The sequence below is a fragment of the Erpetoichthys calabaricus genome, chromosome 4 (genome assembly GCF_900747795.2).
Source record: "Erpetoichthys calabaricus chromosome 4, fErpCal1.3, whole genome shotgun sequence".
NCBI lineage: Eukaryota > Metazoa > Chordata > Cladistia > Polypteriformes > Polypteridae > Erpetoichthys > Erpetoichthys calabaricus.
In genome coordinates this window covers 106,540,367-106,562,793 of record NC_041397.2, presented here as the reverse complement: position 1 = coordinate 106,562,793, position 22,427 = coordinate 106,540,367, and the positions used below count along the sequence as shown (strand labels likewise).

At 35.7% G+C, this 22,427-nt stretch overlaps 1 protein-coding gene across 1 annotated transcript in view; it reads left to right on the top strand.

The window, feature by feature from the left end:
- The window catches only part of vwa8 (von Willebrand factor A domain containing 8), a 509,572-nt gene extending 487,644 nt beyond the window's left edge, over positions 1-21,928 (top strand). The window contains exons 45-47 of the mRNA XM_051925677.1: positions 15,206-15,304; positions 15,822-16,060; positions 21,011-21,928. Coding sequence (XP_051781637.1) covers positions 15,206-15,304; positions 15,822-16,060; positions 21,011-21,119 — 447 coding nt within the window. The 3' untranslated portion in view covers positions 21,120-21,928. The remainder of the gene's footprint in view (positions 1-15,205; positions 15,305-15,821; positions 16,061-21,010) is intronic.
- The last annotated feature ends 499 nt before the right edge of the window (positions 21,929-22,427 follow it).

Genomic DNA, 22,427 nt, shown 5'->3' with positions numbered 1-22,427 from the left:
AAGTTCTCAATATTCTTCCTTCCAGAATGTCACATATTGATCTCCATATATATGTGATATTTTTTTTTCTATTACTAGTTCTCTAATTAAAATCTTGTCTTGTTCTTGAATCGTTTGCATTGTTTTGTAAATAAAAAGTGGCACCTAGTTCCATTGATTTCAACACTTAATTTTCTTCTAATAAATCCTTACTTATGTTTTCCCAAACAGTCCTATGTAACTTTGATCAAAGCCCATTGTACTCTAGCGTTTCCCCTTATTAAACATTTTTCCCAAGTTCTCCTATTTATAATTTCTCTGCACAGTATTTTTTTCTTGTGCTTTATAAATTTTCTGTTTTTCCTAACAAATTGTGTCTTTCTTTCTCTTAGACTAACCGGTTACCACTTTATGCATCTATCATTATGGGGTGAGTGGGTCTCATTACATTTGTAATTTTTTTTGGCCTACTCCGACACACCATAAACTGAACACACATACTAAAGCACTAACTACGAGTGGTCCCAGCTTGTGATTGTGCTGCTACTCTGCTTGTAATTGGGACTCATAGGTAAGAGCAGACTAAACTGGTGTCCCCAAGACTAGTGCACCTTTTAACTTACTGTCATTTACCTTCGGCTTGTTACTTCATTCCATGCTGCTCACTGTTGGAGACATCCTTCCTCAGCTGTCTAATTGTGGCAATGAAGGTCTTCTCCAAAAATGTTTATCCCACCTGCAAATGGTTGTTTATGATGACCTCAACATGCGTCACCATTAAAATTTTCATGTTCCTTTAAACATTCCGTTTATTTTTTTTTTTCAGATATGTGCCGAATATGACATTTCAATAGTACCCTGCTGTAAAAAGATATTCATGGATTAGTAAACTACTGCAATAAAGTGATGCACTTGACTGGCAACAATGTTGAGGTGTACTATGACATTCAAATTTTGCTATGCTTGTATCAAGGGAACCAGATTGGGGCACAAAACCACAACTCATGCCATTATAACACCATCACTATCCTATAGTATTGATGCCTGGCAGGATGGATCCATGGGCTAAGGAGGATTTTGACATTTTTTAATCTTCCCATGCAGTATTTTCCAATTAATTAATACATTCTGCTGTCCCCTGCAAATGCACCTTTTTGTTTTTTTCTGAGAAGGCATCAGCGGGCATTTCCTGCCATAATAAGATTACAATGAGGTGTGCATTCTGATAAATCTCTCCTGTGCACCCTGTAGTTTTCAGGTATTAATTGACTAATTTATTCTCTTTTAATTACCCTACACAAAAGATTAGATACCTGAACTGAAAGTAAATATCTGAACAAATGCACTCTATTAAGAAACTCCTGTGGACTCCTAAAGTTGGAGAAAGTTTTCCTTGACCCTTCTGTGGATAAGAGGAGACTGTTTGAGGCACACAGATGTGGGCTTACGCTGCATGATTGTTTCACTTTGGTATTTGAATTATTTGTTAGTATTGTTCTCTGACCACTGACAACTTGAATTTTTAAGGCGTAAGTGAAGTCGGTGAAAGTGTGCTTTGTAATGCCCTTCCACCTGCTGCTTGTCCACTCATACAGCATGCAGTGCTACAGCAGATATTTTGTAGAACTTTGCTTAGCAGGGGCCCATTTTGCCAGAGAGGTGAAATAGCACATTGCAAGTGTCATCCATGCTTGGATGACCTGTTCATATGTAGTAACCTTGTGTTAACCTTTAGATGAACTGTCGTCCCGTGTAAAACCAAACAATTTTTTTGTCGTCATCACTGCCAGACAACATAAGTGTTCAAAAGAATTTGCAAATTTCATTTTTCTTTCAGAAGAAGTTGGGAAAAATCAAATATAAGTACCGAAGATCGTAGCAGTGATTTTTTGCATATTTATTTTTCTTAAATTTCTTATTTGAAAATTCTGTATATTGCTCACCTCTAGGTCAGAATGCATAAAGGAATGAAAGCATTTGGGAAATGTGTAGAAGATGTACAGTATGATCGTATTCAATTAATAGAAGTAGTTTACTGTAGCACTGCCACCAAAATGTTTTATAAACTAGATATCACCAAGTAGAAAGGAAGGTAGTTTCTGTCTTTCAATAGCTTCATTGCCTTTTAAATAAGTGTTCTTAAAATCCACCATGATAACAAAAGTAATGACAATGCTTGAATAAAATGTATTTTGTCAAGTCATGACAAGTTTATTGTCATAGTGCATAATTTACATAGCACAATGAAATCTGTCATGGTTTACATTAAAACTTTTCAGGATCCATTTGAAAATAGCTAATTTGAAATAAACAATATCCTGCCAGCTAAACAGAGAGAGTAAACCCAGCAGCAATTTAGCAGTTCTTCTGGCATGGTTGCCCTTACTACATACAAACATCAGATGAGTGGCTCTTTAACCACACTGGTGTCAGTTAGGTGAGCTGCATGAATCTTGTCGTAGTTGCTAGCGCAGGTAGTACATTCAAATGCCTGCTGACTATCATCTTACAATGTCCATTCATTACAAGCGTGCCACTGATCCCTGCATGGCTTCTTTGTGTACCAGTTCAGAGTCTTTTGAAGCCTATCCTGTAAGCAAACGTGCAGCATTTGGGTGAATTTTTAAATCACTTATAAAGAGACATGACAAAGTTCATTGTGCAAGATAACATACACTTTGTGAACCATTTAAGAATGGAAGGCTGACTATTCTCAGCAATCCATGTACGTCCAGAGGTAAAAAAGTAACATTTAACTCTGTGTCATAAGTCCCAAAACGTTTATTCAAATTAGTGACAAATGTATTGGGTCTTTGCAATACAAAAATGCTAAAACATATATACACAGAATTTCATAGATAAATACATACCTTGTCAAGCCTGATTCATTCAGTTCAGGGTCACAACAGACTCGAGCCTATGACAAGTGACAAAATATAACTATGTAAACTTTGTCTCGTTTCTTGTCATTTTTTATTTAATTTTTTATTCAATTTGTTGTTATATTTGTAGCACTTTGTGTTTAAAAAAAGCATGTTATAAATAAACTTTATTACTATTATTCTTTCTTATTACAGTACATACAGAGTACTGGGTATTTATATAGTGCATGTATACTTATTATTCTGATACTTTTAACTGTTTTTAATGCATTTGATTATCAGATCTTCAGTTTGTTGAGCTGTTAACGTTTTCTCACAGATTTTGTGCTATGTAGAAGTTCAATCTCCATAAATGTTGTAAATCTTGTTTATTCTTTTGTGAATTAATATTGTTTCTATTCACATTGATATTTTTCTCATCATTGTTGTGATATCATCCCGCTGCCACTTTGTGAACCTTTTGGAACACGGAGACCATGTGACATGAGGTGTCATTATGTCCTAGAACTATCTGCAGTGTCCAAGTTTCTGGATAAAAACTCTTGTGCTTGTGGAGTGTTTAGCTTGTACAGAAATCAGTCTAGGGAGTCAGGACTTTGTGTGGCATTTTGACAATGATTTTTGAGTCATAATGGGCTTGATTATTCAGTTTAATTTTGTTTTTTCTGGCTTTTGATCTTGACAAGTTTCAACTTGACAGTTTGTCGTCTTCTGCTCCTTTTTGTACTCTTTTGGCCTCCAGGCCTGCTGTATTTACATCTCTGGCAGAACATTAAAAGGCTGTCATCATTCAGGGAATGACTGCTCCGGATTCTCTTTTCTTGGCTGTTTGTTCTCTGATATTGCCTATTGTAGTCCAAAAGTCATTGTAATGTACTGTTTGATTGTTAATCATTTGAATTCTGTTCCACATGTCATATTCTATCTACAGTATCAAATATTCTGGGGTATGATGCCAAAAACTTCTGTTTTTATGCAGAATTAAATTGAGCTGCCTACATGAGATGAAAACACTTTCTTGAGCTAACGTTGTTTCAGTTTTCTCATATTCTTGGTGTATGATTTGTATAATTGGGTACATTACATGGCTATGACGTTAGAGTGGCGACCATTAACCAGGATGAAAAAAAAATTAAATTTTGCTCTTTTCTTAAATCAGTATTCTTTAATAAAAACAGTATTTGCCACATATAGTAATAATATACTAAAGTTATAGTAATGATATAGTAATAATAATAATCGACTTATGCTGTTGATTGCTTTATTTTTCTGTATCAAAACTCCTTCCATCCATTAATTCTTGAATCCCCAGTTTTGTGGGAACCAACACATTATGTAGCAGTTCATTACTTGGAACACAAACATATCCACTTATATTCACTCCTATGCAGGAAATTTAACATTGGCAATAAACCTATCATACGCATTTTTGGGATACAGCAAGGAAAAAAGGGATCTCCACACGGATGCTGAATGGACTAGGGTTCAAACATATGATTCTGTGTCTATGAGGCAGCAGCATTAACTTTGTGCCAACTCGCTGCTCATCTATATTAAAGAAGGCACTGATATTCACTTTTTATTCCTGCTTGCTGAAAAACATTTCCTGCACCTTTGAACCCACTTCATCTAATTCAGGTTCATGAGGTCCCAGATGCAAGGCTGGAGCCAAGCCTAGATGGGCCCAAGTCCATCACACACATTTACACCTACTCACAAAAGGCCAGTCACCAATTTCAGGTATGGGGAGAATATGTAAACTTCATATTAGTACTGGTTGGGCCTAATTTGCTGAAGATGTTACGTAGGAGTAGTAACAACTACTCTGCCATGCTACCCTTTAAAAAGCAGAAAGTTCAAACTTCTTTGCACTGATTGTTTGGTTCATATGGATATAAGGGTTTTGACTGTGATATTTTTTAATGGTATGACACAATTCAGGAACTCCCAGAAGTTCATTATCAAATCTTTTTGTTTGTATTCTGGTAAGTTATAGACTTTTTGATATTTGAAAAGTATAACTTAAATTTAACGTAAATATGAAGGACAAAATATTTACATATGAGGTTAAGGCAAAGGATAAGGTCCCCTGAAATAGATATGCCACCTTGTATCTTAGGCTCTTAGACATGACTAAACCAAAGTTATAATGTGACTTTCCAATTTAAGAGGCATCTATGACAAAATTTTAATTGAATGAGAGTTTCTATTCACATTATTTAGCGCAATTGTAAATTTTCTTTCATGCAGACTCCCTACAGAAAAACTGAATATATGGATATGTTTACATCTGTTGTGCTGAGATGTTAAGCCAAACTCAGTATTTTCCTCTAATTATAAGAGAGTTTATGTCATAGTGCGGTTACTAAAAAAGCAACAGCATTTAGGTTTTAAAGAACTCCACCCAGATTGCTTTGCTAGACATCGTGTTTGGAAAGCCGTTATGAGAAATGATATTGAGGAATGTGTGTGGGTGTGAGTGTGAATATGTCACCCATTGCTAATGTGCCTGGCTTTTTGTGGGTATGTCATTGAGGCCTTTTATCTCAGCCTGCCTGTTGGGTGTATTGCAAATCCTGTCATGATTTTTCAGGTATTTTTTTTGTTTATCAAAAAGCTCTATTTTTATGGAATACCATTTGTGTCAAAATAAAATTAATAAAATGGTAGTTACAGTCATATGAACGAGTTTGGGAAACCCTCTCAGCCTGCATAATAATTTACTCTTCTTTCAACAAAAAAAAATAACAGTGGTATGTCTTTCATTTCCTAGGAAGATCTGAGTACTGGGGTGTTTTCCGAACAAAGATTTTTAGTGAAGCAGTATTTAGTTGTATGAAATTAAATCAAATGTGAAAAACTGGCTGTGCAAAAATTTGGGTCCCCTTGTAATTTTGCTGATTTGAATGCATGTAACTGCTCAATGCTGATTACTTGCAACACCAAATTGGTTGGATTAGCTTGTTAACCCTTGAACTTCATAGACTGGTGTTTCTAATCATGAGAAAAGGTATTTAAGGTGGTCAATTGCAAGTTGTGCTTCCCTTTGACTCTCCTCTGAAGAGTGACAGCATGGGATCCTCAAAGCAACTCTCAAAAGATCTGAAAACAAAGATTGTTCAGTATCATGGTTTAGGGGAAGGCTACAAAAAGCTATCTCAGAGGTTTAAACTGTCAGTTTCAACTGTAAAGAATGAAATCAGGAAATGGAAGGCCACAGGCGCAGTTGCTGTCAAACCCAGGTATGGCAGTCCAAGAAAAATACAGGAGCGGCATATGCGCAGGATTGTGAGAATGGTTACAGACAACCACAGATCATCTCCAAAGACCTGCAAAAACATCTTGCTGCACATGGTGTATCTGTATATCGTTCTACAATTCAGCGCAATTTGCACAAAGAACATCTGTATGGTAGGGTGATGAGAAAGAAGCCCTTCCTGCACTCACGCTACAAACAGAGTCGCTTGTTGTATGTAAATGCTCATTTAGACAAGCCAGATTCATTTTGGAACAAAGTGCTTTGGACTGATCAGACAAAAATTGAGTTATTTGGTCATAACAAAAAGCACTTTGCATGGCGGAGGAAGAACACAGCATTCCAAGAAAAACACCTGCTACCTACTGTCAAATTTGGTGGAGGTTCCATCATGCTGTGGGGCTGTGTGGCTAGTTCAGGGACTGGGGGCCTTGTTAAAGTTGAGGGTCGGATGAATTTCACCCAGTATCAACAAATTCTTCAGGATAATGTTCAAGCATCAGTCACAAAGTTGAAGTTATGCAGGGGTTGGATATTCCAACGAGACAATGACCCAAAACACAGTTCGAAATCTACAAAGGCATTCATGCAGAGGGAGAAGTACAATGTTCTGGAATGGCCATCACAGTCCCCTGACTTGAATATCATCGAAAATCTATGGGATGATTTGAAGCAGGCTGTCGATGCTCGGCAGCCATCAAATTTTACTGAACTGGAGAGTTTTTGTATGGAAGAATGGTCAACAATACCTCCATCCAGAATCCAGACACTCATCAAAGGCTATAGGAGGCGTCTAGAGGCTGTTATATTTGCAGAAGGAGGCTCAACTAAGTATTGATGTAGTATCTCTGTTGGGTGCCCAAATTTATGTACCTATCTAATTTTGTTATGATGCCTATTGCATATTTTCTGTTAATCCAATAAACTTAATGTCACTGCTGAAATACTACTGTTTCCATAAGGCATGTCATATACTAAAAGGAAGTTGCTTCTTTGAAAGCTCAGCCAATGAAAAACAAAAATCCAAAGAATTAATAGGGGTTCCCAAACTTTTTCATATGATTGTATGAAATTAATCAAATCCAGAGGAACAAGGACAGACAGACAGATGCATAGATGTATGAAAGGCACTGCAAAACAGATCTATAGATAGATAGAAATTGTGAAAAATGCATTATAGCAATGGCCATAAAGGAGCCACTTGGAAAACCCCCTTTGTTTAAAAAAATCTTTAAAAATAAGGCCATTTTGAAATAAAACCTGTAATAACTAAATGTAATGTAACTACATTATTGAACCAAAATAAAGTGATGAAATTTTATTTCATAATAATTAGATAAAATGTATTTAATTGTACATTTTTTCACAATATAATGTCTCCTTTATATATAGTAAACATACTTCATACTTTCTTGTGATTACTGTATTTGTTAATTGCCATGTTATTTTGTTTTAATTTTCACATAAATGTTAATCCATATATTTTTATGAGCGTGAAGCAAAGAAAAAGTAGTAATGAAAACTTGTGTGACTCTAATACATGTAACAGTTATAAACATTCATTAATGCCTGTTGTTATTGGTATTAGATATGATGACAACATTTGAAAATACGGCCCAGTCCAAAAAAAGTTTCAGCATATGTTTAATTATTAAACCCTATTGTAAATACAAAAACAGGAAGACCCAATTATAATCACAGCTCTTGTTATGTAATGAGCAACTGCACTGAATTTTGACAAAACACCTTTCAGTTGTCTTCCCACTTGGAAGTATCTGCAGGCTACAAGTTCGGATTGCAGCTTCCATGGTTATGGCACGGTGTAAATGTAATGAGCACAGCCCTTCTCTGGTGGGCACTGCACAATACCACGTCTTACTCCACATACTCCTACTGAGCTATAGAGCTGTTCATTTCAACACTTGTCATTGTTGCACTGCTCACGCATATCATCATGCTATAAAACAGATATCATATTGCTTGTTGTTCCATTAAGAACTCTAATTAAACTTAAGATTTATTGATTGGTTGTTGTAATTTTTTGTGTTTTGGTTTTACATTTCTGCTATGGCCACGGTTTTCAAACTGTGGTACGCGTACCACTGGTGGTACTTCAAGTCATGCCAATTGGTACTCATGTGGTCCTTTATTTTCCATGAATCGATGTTGCTAGAATGCCAATATGTTGCATATAATCATATATAGTATACTACTGTAAATGCGTGGAAGACTCCAAGCCGGCTTTTATTAGCACGGGCACCCATTTCCTTAATTAGTTTAATATCACTTTAACGTCATAATTATAGTGATTATAGTGACTTTTTCTTCAAAACAACACGGGCGCAAATTAACGATTCATTGACATTGGTACTTCAGTTTACTGGTCCTCGCGGAGTGGCACTTGTTCAAAAACTGTGGTGCTATGGTATGCATGTGAATTTCCACTTGGGATTAATAAAATTGTTCTAATCTAATTTGCTTTGCTTAAAACAAAGGAGCCAGATCAAACAAAAGTGAGTTTACCTCTTTGAAGTTTGCCAAAATATAATCTAATTTAGTCAGTGTAGGGATCTTGTAAAAACAGGCATCTTGCCCAGTGTGTGGATTATACTGAAGTTTGATATATGAAGTAAATGAAAGCTAATGAAAGGTCCCACTTTCAGTAGATAGACCTGTCCAGACTGAGAGACACCCAAGCATTTTGGCTCAGAATCGTGCCCAAAACATCTCCATGTCTGTCCTTATCCTTATGCATTCTGATCCCACTGGATTACATTGGTCATTTAAAGCATGCACACTTCCTGCATCTCAGATGACTAGGGGCTTTGAAGTAGGATTATTTATTCTCACTAATATTTTTACTGTAGCCAAAGTGGAAAAATGGGTTGTTCCTAACAGCAAATGAATTAGGAGAGAGAGAAAGTTGAATTAAGAGACAAGAAGGTTCAATATGCATGATAATCAATATACAGGCTGTAGTTAAAAGTGAAACTGCTGCAAATAAACAACACCAGAGCAAGAGGCAGATGTTGTAGTCCAAAAAAGTACCGAGCTAAAATCCTTACCCTACCTTCACTAAGATTCATGATAGCCATTTGTTTTTTTAATTCAGTCTAAAAACTTGGATGTCATGTTCTGTGGGCTGCTGCCTTAAATACTGTCAGTGCCATGACATCATGCATCATGTAGCATGATATGAGCCAAACAAGATGGCTGTGACTATGAAGAGAACTGCATAAAATAGAGGTGCCCACATTAAACTTAACCAAAATGCTGTTGCAATGATGTAAGCAAAATACATGTTTTATTGATTTTGAAAGGAAAAAAAAGAACATAAACTAAACAGACTGTGCACAAAATGACTCCATGTCCTTATGAAAGGCACATGACAAATGTTTAAGGTGAGTACTACGTTACATGAAAAGGTCGTAAACAGTAAACCCTACCTGCCTGGAACCTTGATAAATGGAGGAATACCCTTCAAGCAAACTACAATAATGCATATACACAACAGACTTAAGTCACAGCACCATTTATGTACTTACAATTTTTTATTTGAATGTAAAATTTTTTTATCATCTAATGTGTACATATCCTTTGTTTAGCCACTTATTTAAAACTGAAATACCATCCATCCATCCATTTTCCAAGCGTAAAATTGCTTCCAGACATGATGTGCACAATTTGTCTTGTGGCTATTGCAGCATCTTTGGATGCTTCTCTCCTTTAGATCCATCTGCTTCTTAACTAAGCCAACTAAGTCTCAGCTACTTGTTTAGTTTTATTTAATTTCTATGAAAGTAGTGGTATTGTTTTATGCTTAAAAATAAACTTGTCAGTAGTTACCGTTGTGGTCAGATATGTAAGCAGCTGGTTTTTAATAATCCTAGCATTTTTGTTTTAGGTTTTTATTGTGTATTCGTTTTTTGTTGGTCTTTTAATCGATTGTGTGAATACGGAGGTTAGCACTTGCTTTGTCAGCAGTGCTTCATTCCTGCTGTGTAATGCAGTGGCTACATCTTGCACTTTAAACTTCATTTTTTACCACCATCTCTATGCTTGGCCCTTAGCAAGCGCCTTTATGCTGATCTTGTAAGTCGCACAAACTAAAGTCCTCAGCCTAATGTGCAGATGTTGGCTGATATGGTTTCACGCCTCACTGCCATTTCCTCTGCTGTAATAAACATAACTGGGTGATAATTACTTTTGCATTTCATATGAAAAGTTCTCTAATTATTTCAGATAAGCTATTTGTTAGATTTCATAATTACTGTACTCTGTTTACAGTATATGCCATTTTGATTACATTTTGTTTATTATTCTTTAAGAATAATAAGAATGATTTAAAATTAAGAATGTCATTATTTTCAGAGTACCAGTAAAAGCAAATGGTTTACCTAAAAAAACTACAAATGCAATTTGGAGCCTGCAAAATGTCTGTTTTTCTGTGAAATTTACTTCATGAAGTTGATACTGTTACATTTCAAAGAAAAAATAGTGAAACAAAGTTAGTAAGTCAGAGCTGGAATGAAAGCAGTAACCCTTTGCCTTGTTTTCACTGATTGTCTTAAGAAATGGACACGTACAACTTAAATCATTAACTGAGTACAAGTGAAAGATGCCTTGAGGATCAAATGGGACTAGTAACATATCCATAAAAGCATGTAATGTTTAGAGTACAAACTAGTGGATATTTGGCAAGGAACCTACTGCTACAGGCATAAAGCACATTCATAAATATAAAGTGAAATCCCCTCATGGCAGAGACTATTTTAAAACTGCAGCGTTCCCCACTGCTTTGTCACCTGTAGTACAGTTACATGGCAAATGTAGTTAGAAAGTTTTGTTGCAACTGAGAGTGTATTTTTGACCAAAATTTTAATATATTTTTAGGCATATATCATAGATACTTGCATGGTAGTCATAACATTTAAATGGCTGTGTGTGCCGTCTGTACATGGGCCAAACCACCGTTCCATAATTTTAACTTAGACTGAACAAACTAAATCCAATGCTCTTCTTATTCAAAATTTCCATTAAGTTTTCTTTGCTTGTATGGGTTGCTTAACTGTCTTTTTATGATTAATTATACATTTTAAAACACATACTAATGTGGAAGATAAAAGGCCAAGTGGTCACCGATGCTGCTGTTGTTAAATGGGCCAATGCCAGTGACTAGTTTGTGTGACAGTGAATTTTACAAGTTCCACATATGATGGCTCTCTTCTGAGTTTTCACCCCTTCACCCTTTCCTAAGTGATGTAGAAGTACGAGTGAATGGCTTTTAAATGATGGAAATACGTTTTCAGCGTTTTCAACGTAACTGAAATCAGTTGAGGACTTGACTGTTGTCATCGCACCGTCTCGGTACCATACATCATCTCTTTTACATAGATGTGCTTCTGCTACAACTGATTGCAACAATTATGACACATTTTTTTCTTTCATCACATACTGTATTACCTCACATGATTCTTTGTCTTAATAGTGATAATTATATAGATGATTCAAGTTTTATTTATAGTAAAGATAAGGATGGTATTATCATTTCAGATAAAAAAACAAACAGCAAAGTTTTGCAATCAAATCATATTTTTTCATTGCCTAATTCTTTGGTTGATTGCACATAAAATAAGTGGTGTATTTGCCAGTTGGTTAAAACAGAAAAGCATGTTTTTTTTGTACTGGGCCTTTTAAAAAATATTTTCTTTATTCTTATTTGTACCCTCACATTAAACGTTTACACTTTTTAAACCCCTGACATAAACTATAAACAATCAACTTGCATATCTTTTAAAGTAGTAGTTTCTACAGGTAGAAGTAGTAATAGTAGTATTTTCTTGTGTACAGAGTACAGTAAAACTCTTGATGCATTGAATGTCCAACCAATATGCAACACTTCACCATTTTCCAGTGCCATGACAAATAAGAATGTATTAAAAAAAATATAACTTCATTTTAAATAACGGAAAACACAAATCAAGTAACCTGATGTACTACTTACTACTACATTTAGACCATTTGTGTCTCAGATAGGTCTTTGTGAAGAGGAATATTACCTTCTAAACATCTGCACAAATCCTCAATGCAGATATTGCAGAGAAGTCCAGTTTCTCTCTATGAACAGCAGAACCTCTGCCAGCCTTGGTCTGTCTCCCAGTAGGAGTAATAAAAGTCTTACAAATACAATTAAACAGTCAAGACAACATTAACATTATTCTTTGAATGCTTCACTAAAGACTGATTTAATTAAAGTGAAATTACAAAATGACTGCTTGCTTTATGTTGTGATACTGTTTGCCTTGTGGTGCAATCACTTTGAAAAGTATTACTAAATATAAACCTCAACTGTTTGTATTATTTCAATTGTTGCAATATTATTGTGTGTATATTCTTCTAAAATTGATTGTCTACGTTTATATTTCTATGAGTTATTTCATTATATGAGGTATTGGTAGAAACGACTTACTTGCTAGGGTGTAATGTTTCAATCCAGTCCATTATATAGGGAAGCCAAATTTATAACCTTTTTTCTGGGAAAACTCTGTTTTTATGCATTGTGCCCTGTTTTATGCATTGCATTTTGTAATTTAACAAAATGTTGCTGTTTTAATTGCACAAAACTTGAATGGACAATTTTCGATTTTAATATACATTTTTATAAAGCCCACAAAACTCAAGAGGGATTTCGCCTAACCTTTTGAATTAATCTACATCTACTGTGCTTGCTTGATTACTGAATTGTGTCCGTTTTATGACTATGAAAACCTGGTGAACCTGTCATTATAGGATCTAAAAGAGGAGTCCAAATGGAGGGAGCTCCAGAGCAGTGAAGCTTCATGTCTTTTTTTTTTTTTTACCCGTTTGTCTTTTGGGACTAACTCTGTTCATTTTCTTTCTTTGCAAACATGTATTTTGTATTTTTTGCAAAGCACATTATTTTTTATGTTTTATATCTTCATTTATACAAAGTGATAGCTCGTTTAAGGTTTATTCAATCATCCCATGAAACTGATTTTGTACTGCCCATGAGTTATGTCCTTTCAGCTTATAGGGAGAAAAGGCTCTCACAAGTTCTTTTACAGAAGTGGAGTTATAAATGTGCATCAGGAACAGCAACTTTGCAGATTTTCTTATGTATGACAATGTCACAAAATGTATTGAGGCTGGGCCAACATTCATAAATCATCCATCCTTTGGTGTTCTGAGGATGGGTACGGAGTGTTGATGAAAGAAGCCGCCAGAGGCTTAAATGGCTTGTGCAAAGGAACAGACAGCAAAGGACACAATGGAGCTGAAAAAGGCCTATCAGAGCTCAATCTCATTATAGTTTGTCATAGATGAAATATGACAGCTGACAGTTTTCTGCTCCTGTCAATTAGCAAAATGTAGAGGTGTTTGTAATTATCTGAAGAACAAATATACTGGACATATTGGAAAAAACACTGCCTGATCTGACGAATCATGGTTTCTGCTCATTCCATCTGATGGGAGAATGATGATATGGTAACAACCCCATGAGCTCATGGATTAATCTTGTTATGATATCAACAGTGCAGAATAGTAGCGGTGTTGAAATTTTGAAGGATATGTCATGTAGAATTTGATTTGAGTAGAGCTATACTCTAAACAAAAGCTACATGATATCTGAACATTGTTACATTCCTTCATGATATCATGATGTTCATCTAAGAATTTACTCTTTCAGAAGTATAATGCTACATACCACAGGGATGGAAAAGTTCTAGAATGGTTCCAGAAACACAAAGGTGTGTTTCCCTTAATGCACAATGACTTCATTCTCAAGATCACAACCGTTTAGAGCAGTTGTATGAAAAGATAGAATGAGATGTCTGAAGTTGAGAGCCACCGCTGCTTGATTTGCTATGTAATATGGACCCATTGGAATTAACATAAACCATCCCCTTTGTTTCATGTTTCTTTAAATACTTGCTTCGGTACATTTTGGCTGCTCTGCGTGCAAATAAGGGACTTACCATTAGTTTAATAATGAGAACATATTGTGATTTTTGTCACTTTTTATAGAATGGTATCCGTCAAATCATATTTGTTATTATTATCATTATTATTATTGCTCCATGGGATTAATAAAGTTTATCTAATGTAATTATTATTGTCATGTTTTGAAGCTATGCTGAATGTTAAAAATGTCATAAATTGTGAATAAAATTGAGACTTTATCTTAGTGATTTTGTCATAGAATAAAATCCCAAATCAACAATATCCAAAGCCAGGAAATAACAGAGTTCAAAAGCCTTCTGGTTTCAGTTTAAACATTTATTAAAGATAATAAACCGCTATGTTCTCTCTGCAGAGAAGGCTGTTAGACTTCAGTTTTAAGGCATGCCATGCCCCCTTATTACTAATCCTCCACCTTGTCTTTGGCATCAGTTTTCAAAGTGTCAGTTCATTGGTGAAGTAGACAGTTACAGAATTCATTGCAGATCAGTGCCATTCAATGCTTAACAGTGTTTAAACAATATTAGTGAGATTACAATCATGCTTAAACATGATGATGTCTTATAATATGCAGAATCATTAAGTAAAACAGTAAGTCCTTAATTAAAATTAATAATTAATCATATTATACATTGTGCTTTATATGCATATTGTATTCTGATTATCTGAGTATGTAAATATATGTACAGTAGCACCTTTGCCGCAATATATGTATGTATATATATATATATATATATATATCCAGTAAATATTAACGTAGATTTATTTCCATTGTTTTGCCTGTCATTAAAACTAACTACAAGACTTGTCTCCCCTTTGAAAACATCACCTTCAGTTATTACAAGGTGTAATTGTTTAAACTTTAAACAGAATCAAAAAAATCTTTTGGAATATATAATTCAGTGAAGGATATTTATGATAGTACCTGTGGGTGTGTTTAAAAATGCAAAATGATTAGGGAAAGGACTGATGAGATTAAATTAATTTCTTTTTCTAGATTGTAACTGGAATAAAGGTTTGGATGTGCTGAGGTGATGACCAATTGTGTGTTGTTTTTATATCATATATTATGTGACAAAATTAAGATTTGTTTTCTTTTTTTGTACAGTATGATATTCTTGGACATTCAGGAGATGGATTCAATATTGAGTTGGTCAGATGTGATAAAATCCCCAAGAACAACAAACAGAGATTAGAGGTTCTCAAGGTAAATCATCTCATAAAATATTGGTATTAGGCCACTGATGATTTTAATAGGCTACAGGAAATAGCACAATTTTAGAAGTAGCATTTCAAGGTTTCTCAAGGCTTAAAGATTCAAAATAGTCAAACACGTAATTGTATATTAGGATTAGGTACATTTCCAACATGCTGTATACTTACATCTGCCATTCATTTAAATATCTGCTGGCATTCCATCCAAAGCTGTTCCTCGGTTTTTGTCTCATGGTGTCAAGATAGGCACTGCCTACCCACAATCCTGTATTGGGTTAACCAGGTTAGCAGACCTAACCGTGAGTTTTTTATTAGCCATTTACTCAATTTAAATAGAGTATAGTAATTTAAATGTTTGGAGGATTTATGTGTTTATATTCTAAAAATGCAAGTTTTAATTCAGTCAAAGAACATAAGCAGATGCCTTTCTACAGTGATTTGTCAGGTCAGAGATGTTATATTTTCATAAAATTTTCCAAAACATGATCCTTCCTCCTTCTGTTTCACAGATAATGCACGCACATTCACAGTTCTGCATGAGTGGAGACTACACCCTGGAAGGAACAGAGCATGCAGTCAAAGAGATTGTTAAGGAAGAGGCTGATGAATACTTTGTCATAGTGTTAAGCGATGCTAACCTGGAGAGATATGGCATCAGCCCATCACGATTTGCACAAGCATTGACCACTAATTCCCAAGTAAATGCCTTTGCAATATTTATAGGCTCACTTGGAGACCAGGCAGAAAGGTAAGACAGAGTCTAATCTCACATCTGTCATTTTCAAGTTAAAGTGGGGGTTTCCGTTTTGAGCAGTTAGTTGAAGAAACCTTTTAATTTTGTTAGCGTTGTGTCATTTAGGCCTGCTTATGCACAGTCTATAGATTTAAGTGAGCTTTATTGTTCAGCGCCAGGTGATTGAAGTAACATAATTCAGAAGAGCAAAGATAACTAACTTTGGTCTGTCACTTTAACAGTGTTGTAGACGTCTGCTGTTCTCTTAGAAATTCTCTTTCTTAAATTAATTAGACTGTAAGAAATCACCAGAGTGGTTGGTCTCATCTGTTTGATAGCTGTAAATGCTTGAGACAACATTTCCTCTGGCAGCACTGCTTTCATTACATTATGCCCTAAATATTCAGGATATTCTGCATCTTAACACTTCTAGTAAGGTTTTTTGTGACACACAGCGCAATTTGCCTTTGTTATAACTTCCTAAAGATCCACAAAATCCAAAACAAATGACACAATTCTGGTTCTACAGCTTCCTGCTTAGTAAAAAAAGATGACCATAGAGCCATATCCGTCTGATACTGCACTTGTGAAAGCAACCTGGCAACCAAGCTCCTCATCATACCATGGCCAAGCTCCTAGACAAACTCAATGTCAAGGGTAAGGCTGAAAGAGAGATTACAAGTAAAGACTCTATGCATTCATTCCAACAATGTAAAAAACAGAAACTCGTTTTTTAATTTATGTTCAATTCCTCTACAAAAACCAACTGGCCACGAAACTCCACCAGGTGTCAAAGCAATGCACACAAGGATATACAGACAATGCTGACAAACTTGATATTTAAAATGGACGTGGATATGAACGAATGAATAAAAGATGGCAGATAAGATAGAGTGTAGAAATGATACTAAACAGGAAATGAAAGCGAAATATTTAGATAAGCATTTCAAGATGGAGAAAATGGAAAATGAAATCGAGAATAAAACAAATGTTAACATCTTGCTTTGAAAAGTCAGACCAAATTGCAACTACCACTGACAAAAGGGTAACATCTTTGAGAGTTAAAGTGCTGTTATATGAAGGCACCAGACAAAACAGATGAGGTCATGTAGGGCAGTGGCCACGGAGTACACAGTGCTGATCTTTCCCCAGCCCTGCTGCAGTACATTTCCTTGTCACGTCTACCTTCTGATAATAAAGTTTCTTATAACAAGTTAAAGTCTTGGAACGCATCTGCAGATGAAGATTCATTATCTTGTATGTGTAAATTCATATTATGCAGATGAAAAGTTCAGCCTAGGAAATCTAGTTTTAATTAATCCACTGCACTGATTTTATTCTTCTTAAGTTAACCATTGTGAACACTTTTTTATTTAAGGTAATTGTTTGTTAAAACATTGCAGTACAAAGTCTAATGTCAATCAGATTTTGAACTTTTTAACTTAATATTGTTGTCTTACAATTTTAGCTACTTCAAGCAGAAATTTGTATAAACATTGAATAAATAATGTGAATAGGGTAGTGCCCTGTCCTCAGGGTCTTAACAAGTGAAAGAGCTGGGGAGAAAAATGAGTGTACCACACATCATCCATGTTGGTGTGATCTGCTGCCTTGTGCTTCCCATGTAGATTTAACAAAGGATGACTATCTGCTCCTTCTACTGCATAGTATATTATTGTGTAACTCTTTCTTTGTTCACCTATGCAGCTTGTAAGTAATGATTATTCCACTCTAAACCTCAAGTCTGCTTTTCTGATTGCTGGAAGCATAAGCATCTCATTCCTATTGCTTGAAATCACTTACCTACAACAATGACTAGAATACAATGAAATATACTTGATAAATCTATTTAATGGGATTGATTCATTTGAGCTGGTGAATCATTCTTAACCACAAGGAGTTTGACATACAGTATGGCAGCAAACCAAGCAGCAGAAGGAAATGTCCTGTTATATTTCATTCTGTTGTGGGCATTGTAAATGTGAAATTCTTTAAAAAATATTTTTCTTTCTTGTTTTATGAGACAGTCTCCTTGTTTTATAGGCAAAGTTCAGGCAGATATTATTCAAAACACCTTAAGGTGCCACATGCACCTTGTTAGCCCAGCAATGATAACAAAGTCCACAGCATCCAATGCAACCCAGTCTTTAATGATGTCATCCAGGATGTCAAAGAAAAGAGGTGAAATATGAATAAAAATGAATTTATAAAATGCATATTAGGAAACAATTCCAAAATGCTCCAAAATAAACTTAGCTAGCCAGAGTTCCTGACAGTGAGAGCAAACTAGGTTTAAAGCAAAACTGGGAATGTCTCCCTTTCCTTACTTTATTGATACCACCTCAGTTTGCTTGGGATTCTCTTACACCAAGTTTAAATGTTAAGTACAAATCTCCTAAAGACCTAAGTGTTAAGTCTGAAAGTAATTTAATGATAAGCCCCATGAGATCTAAAGAAAAGACATATCAAACTATGCGACTCTTCAGTTCCACCCAGGGGGGTAAACGTTAACATTTAACATTATACAAAGTTATTGTCTGTTTTTCACCTGAATTATTATCAATCTTTAATTTAATATTGTTTATTGTATCAATATGCTGCTGCTGGAGAATGTGAATTTCCCATTGGGATTAATAAAGTATCTTATCTATCTATCTATCTATCTATCTATCTATCTATCTATCTATCTATCTATCTATCTATCTATCTATCTATCTATCTATCTATCTATCTATCTATCTATCTATCTATCAAACACTGCAATCATTTTTGCAATCCTCAATATCTGTAGATTTTTCTAATTTAGTCAAAACATTTGTAAGTTTTAGATGTCACCCTAAATGATCAGTGCTGAAACTGTGTGCCCGATGCTCTATTAATACTTTATTTTTATGAAACCTACAAGACAGCTCCAAATGTTTCCATGTTTTGTGCATAAAGAATACAGAGCTTGTAATTCCCAGTGTTATAAAGTATTAGGCCATCATCCCCTTTCCCCATTCCTCTAACTCCAGCCATTCCTAATGATCATCAGGCCCCTTCCATTCCTCATGCATGACATCATTGAATCAAAGTCTTACTCTAATATTTTAAAACGTTGTCTTGTTTCTCACATTTTCTGATTTTGCCTTGGTCCTTTTCATTTTTCTTGCCTCATCTCTAGCTATAACCATTTTGTCTTTCCTTTTTACCTTGTCTTCACTGCTCTTACCTGCTTCATTTAGTTTTCTTTTCAAACCAAACCTTGAGTTTTCCGAGCACTTCTTTGCAGTTGCATGCTTCCTGTATAGTAAACTTTGCTTTCCCAACCATATCTCTATCTTCTGCCAGACTAACATTTTCAGTCCTTCTATAAATAAATGTGACTCTCATCTCCTTATGATGAACCAAGTTCCTAATGTGGATCTTCTTCTTCATTTGGCTGCTCCCGTTAGGGGTTGTCACAGCGGATCATCTTCCATATCTTTCTGTCCTCTGCATCTTGCTCTGTTACACCCATCACCTGCATATCCTATCTCACCACATCCATAAACCTTATCTTAGGCCTTCCTCTTTTTCTCTTCTCTGGCAGCTCTATCCTTAACATCCTTTCTCCCAATATACTTAGCATCTCTCCTCTGCACATGTCCAAAACAACGCAATCTCGCCTCTCTGACTTTGTCTCCCAACTGTCCAACTTGAGCTGACCCTCTAATGTACTCATTTCTAATCTTATCCATCCTCGTCACACCCAGTGCAAATCTTAGCATCTTTACTCTGCTACCTCCAACTCTGTCTCCTGCTTTCTGGTCAGTGCCACCGTCTCCAACCCATATAACATAGCTGGTCTCACTACCGTCCTGTAGACCTTCCCTTTCACTCTTGCTGATACCTGTCAGTCACAAATCACTCCTGACACTCTTCTCCACCAATTCCACCCTGCCTACACTCTCTTTTTCACCTCAATCCACAATTCCCATTACTCTGTACTGTTGATCCCAACTATTTAAAATACTTTAAAATAAGTATTTTTATGAAACAAGTTCCTAATATGGATGCCCAACTGAATCAAAGGATTAAGCACCCAGGATCAAGCTAGGTAATGTGAACTTATAATGGCCTGATAGGATGAAATTTTAATCTTTCTGAAATCTGTCAACCATTATGAATGGCTTTTCAACAAATAAAATATACATTATTTTTAACGTAATGGTAGTCAAAACATTGTGGGATAAAGAGCTCTCCTGATTTTTACATTGAACCATTGACTAAACTGTGCCAGTGCATGAGAAGTTTGCTTTTCATACCAGTGTGGACATTTTAGAATATAGTCGGTGGTCAGTCATTTCAGTTGTTTAGTCAGCCATCCCTTATTGCTGTTTGTTTTAATGTTAGCAATTTGTACTTTTTGTATGTCTGTTGAAACCCCAGCACACCTCACTTTGACCTGTTCAGCATGGAACTCAATTAATGAACACTTATCTATTTTTATTTTACAATATGATTTAAATTAAATTGATGAAAACAGTATGGCCATCACGTTGATGGATAGAATGTTCATCAATCACCCTTTTAAAATGCTATAAATATGCCTTTTATTGATTTGTCCCTTTCCTGTTGCTGATTTTTCTTTATATTGCGTGTTAACATCTGATTTCTACCTTCCCTTGACCCCAGTTGTTTTGTCGTGGATGCTGTGATTTGCAGGCCGAATTGAGCAAATGGCGGTGATGAATGCACTTTTGTGGAAACAAAGCGATTATTTCCTTAACCGTGTCTCATTGACATGCTGCTTTGAGAATTTCTTTTCCATCACCATTTTCCCAAGGCCTAATGCCACACAAAGAGGCTCACATGAATGACACTTATTGTCCAGCTGTTCAACAATAAAAAACTTCCTTTTCATAAAGGGGCACTTTCTTCTCTTCAGATGAGATCATTTGCAATTATAATGCCACAGGGTCTTCCCCTTCTTTTGACCTCTAGGCTCCAGAAGACTCTGCCTGCTGGACGATCTTTTGTTGCTATGGATACCAAGCAGATCCCACAAATCCTGCAGCAGATTTTCACATCTACAATGTTGTCAAGTGCCTGAGGGTCCAGCAGTTCTTTCACCATGCAAAAGGAGGAGAATGGATATTATGGAGTAAAGCCTGAGGAGGGAGCTAACCCATCCTAGAGAATTCTCCCAGGGTCCTGTCAGGCAAAAATGAAAGGCAAGAGGAAGAGAGTAGGAACTGGTTGTTTAAGGAATTTACCAAATTAACTTCAGACATGTAACATCTTGATAAATGTTTGATTCCATTGTTATAATCTCACCCTATACTCAGTAAGCAAAATTATCATTATTGGGTGCATCTCATTTAATCTTTTATAAATGAGTGAATAATAAACAGTGAAATAGCATTTAAATTCATGAAAATGAACATTATGATTGTTAATAAAATATACTATCAATTGGAATTGCTGGCTTCCCGGACATAGAACTCATGGGACTTTTATTCTATGGTTAGACCAATATGAGTCTAGCACACCTTCCCCAGCTTTCGAGGATATCTGAAAACAAAGAGTGCATTGAGGTTATGCACATTTGATTTTTAATAGTTTGCAGAATAAAATGTTATCAAAGATAATTTCTTTCAGAACAGAATTTTGTTTTGCTCTTTAATCCAATCTAAAGAGAAATGGCATAACAGACCTTAACATTCCCCTCCTGACCACACACGCTGACTGTCAAGTTCATCTGGCTAAGCTACATCTGTAAATGCTGGTCGTTTTTTTGCTCCAACTGTTAATTCTTCACCAGAGATCATAATTGATTAGTTGTAAATGTAATTTGTTTTTCAAAATTGCTTTTTTACAGTAATATATTGGTAACAGACAATAAACATAGCTGAAATCTTACTTGTTTTGAACAGATTATGTTTATTTCCTCATGTCCACATGGCTTTTTCCATTGCACTTTGCTTTCCTCCCTCACCATACAGATGAATATGTCAACTGGCTTAGCATGAGTGTGAGTAGATGTGTATGTGAGAGAGCCGTGCAGTGGGTCGCTGCCAGTGGAGGCATGACTAACTCGAGTGCCCCACAAACATGTATTACGTAATGTAAATGTGACAAAAAGGGAATTTTTGGTGCTATTAATAATCCCTTGGCTTATCTGAGTCTGTTCTAGCTCCTTCTTTTCAATTTACTGGGTACATACAGGGCAGCCTGATGGTACAGTGTTTAGTGCTGATGCCTCACAGCTCCAGAATCCTGGCCCAGTTGTTGTCTGTGTGGAGTTTGCACATTCATCCCATGTTTATCTAAGTTTGTCTCCCACATCCCAAAGATATGTGTGAGTGTTTCAGGTTAACTGGACACTTTTGGCCTCACATGAGTGAGGATGAGTAAGTGT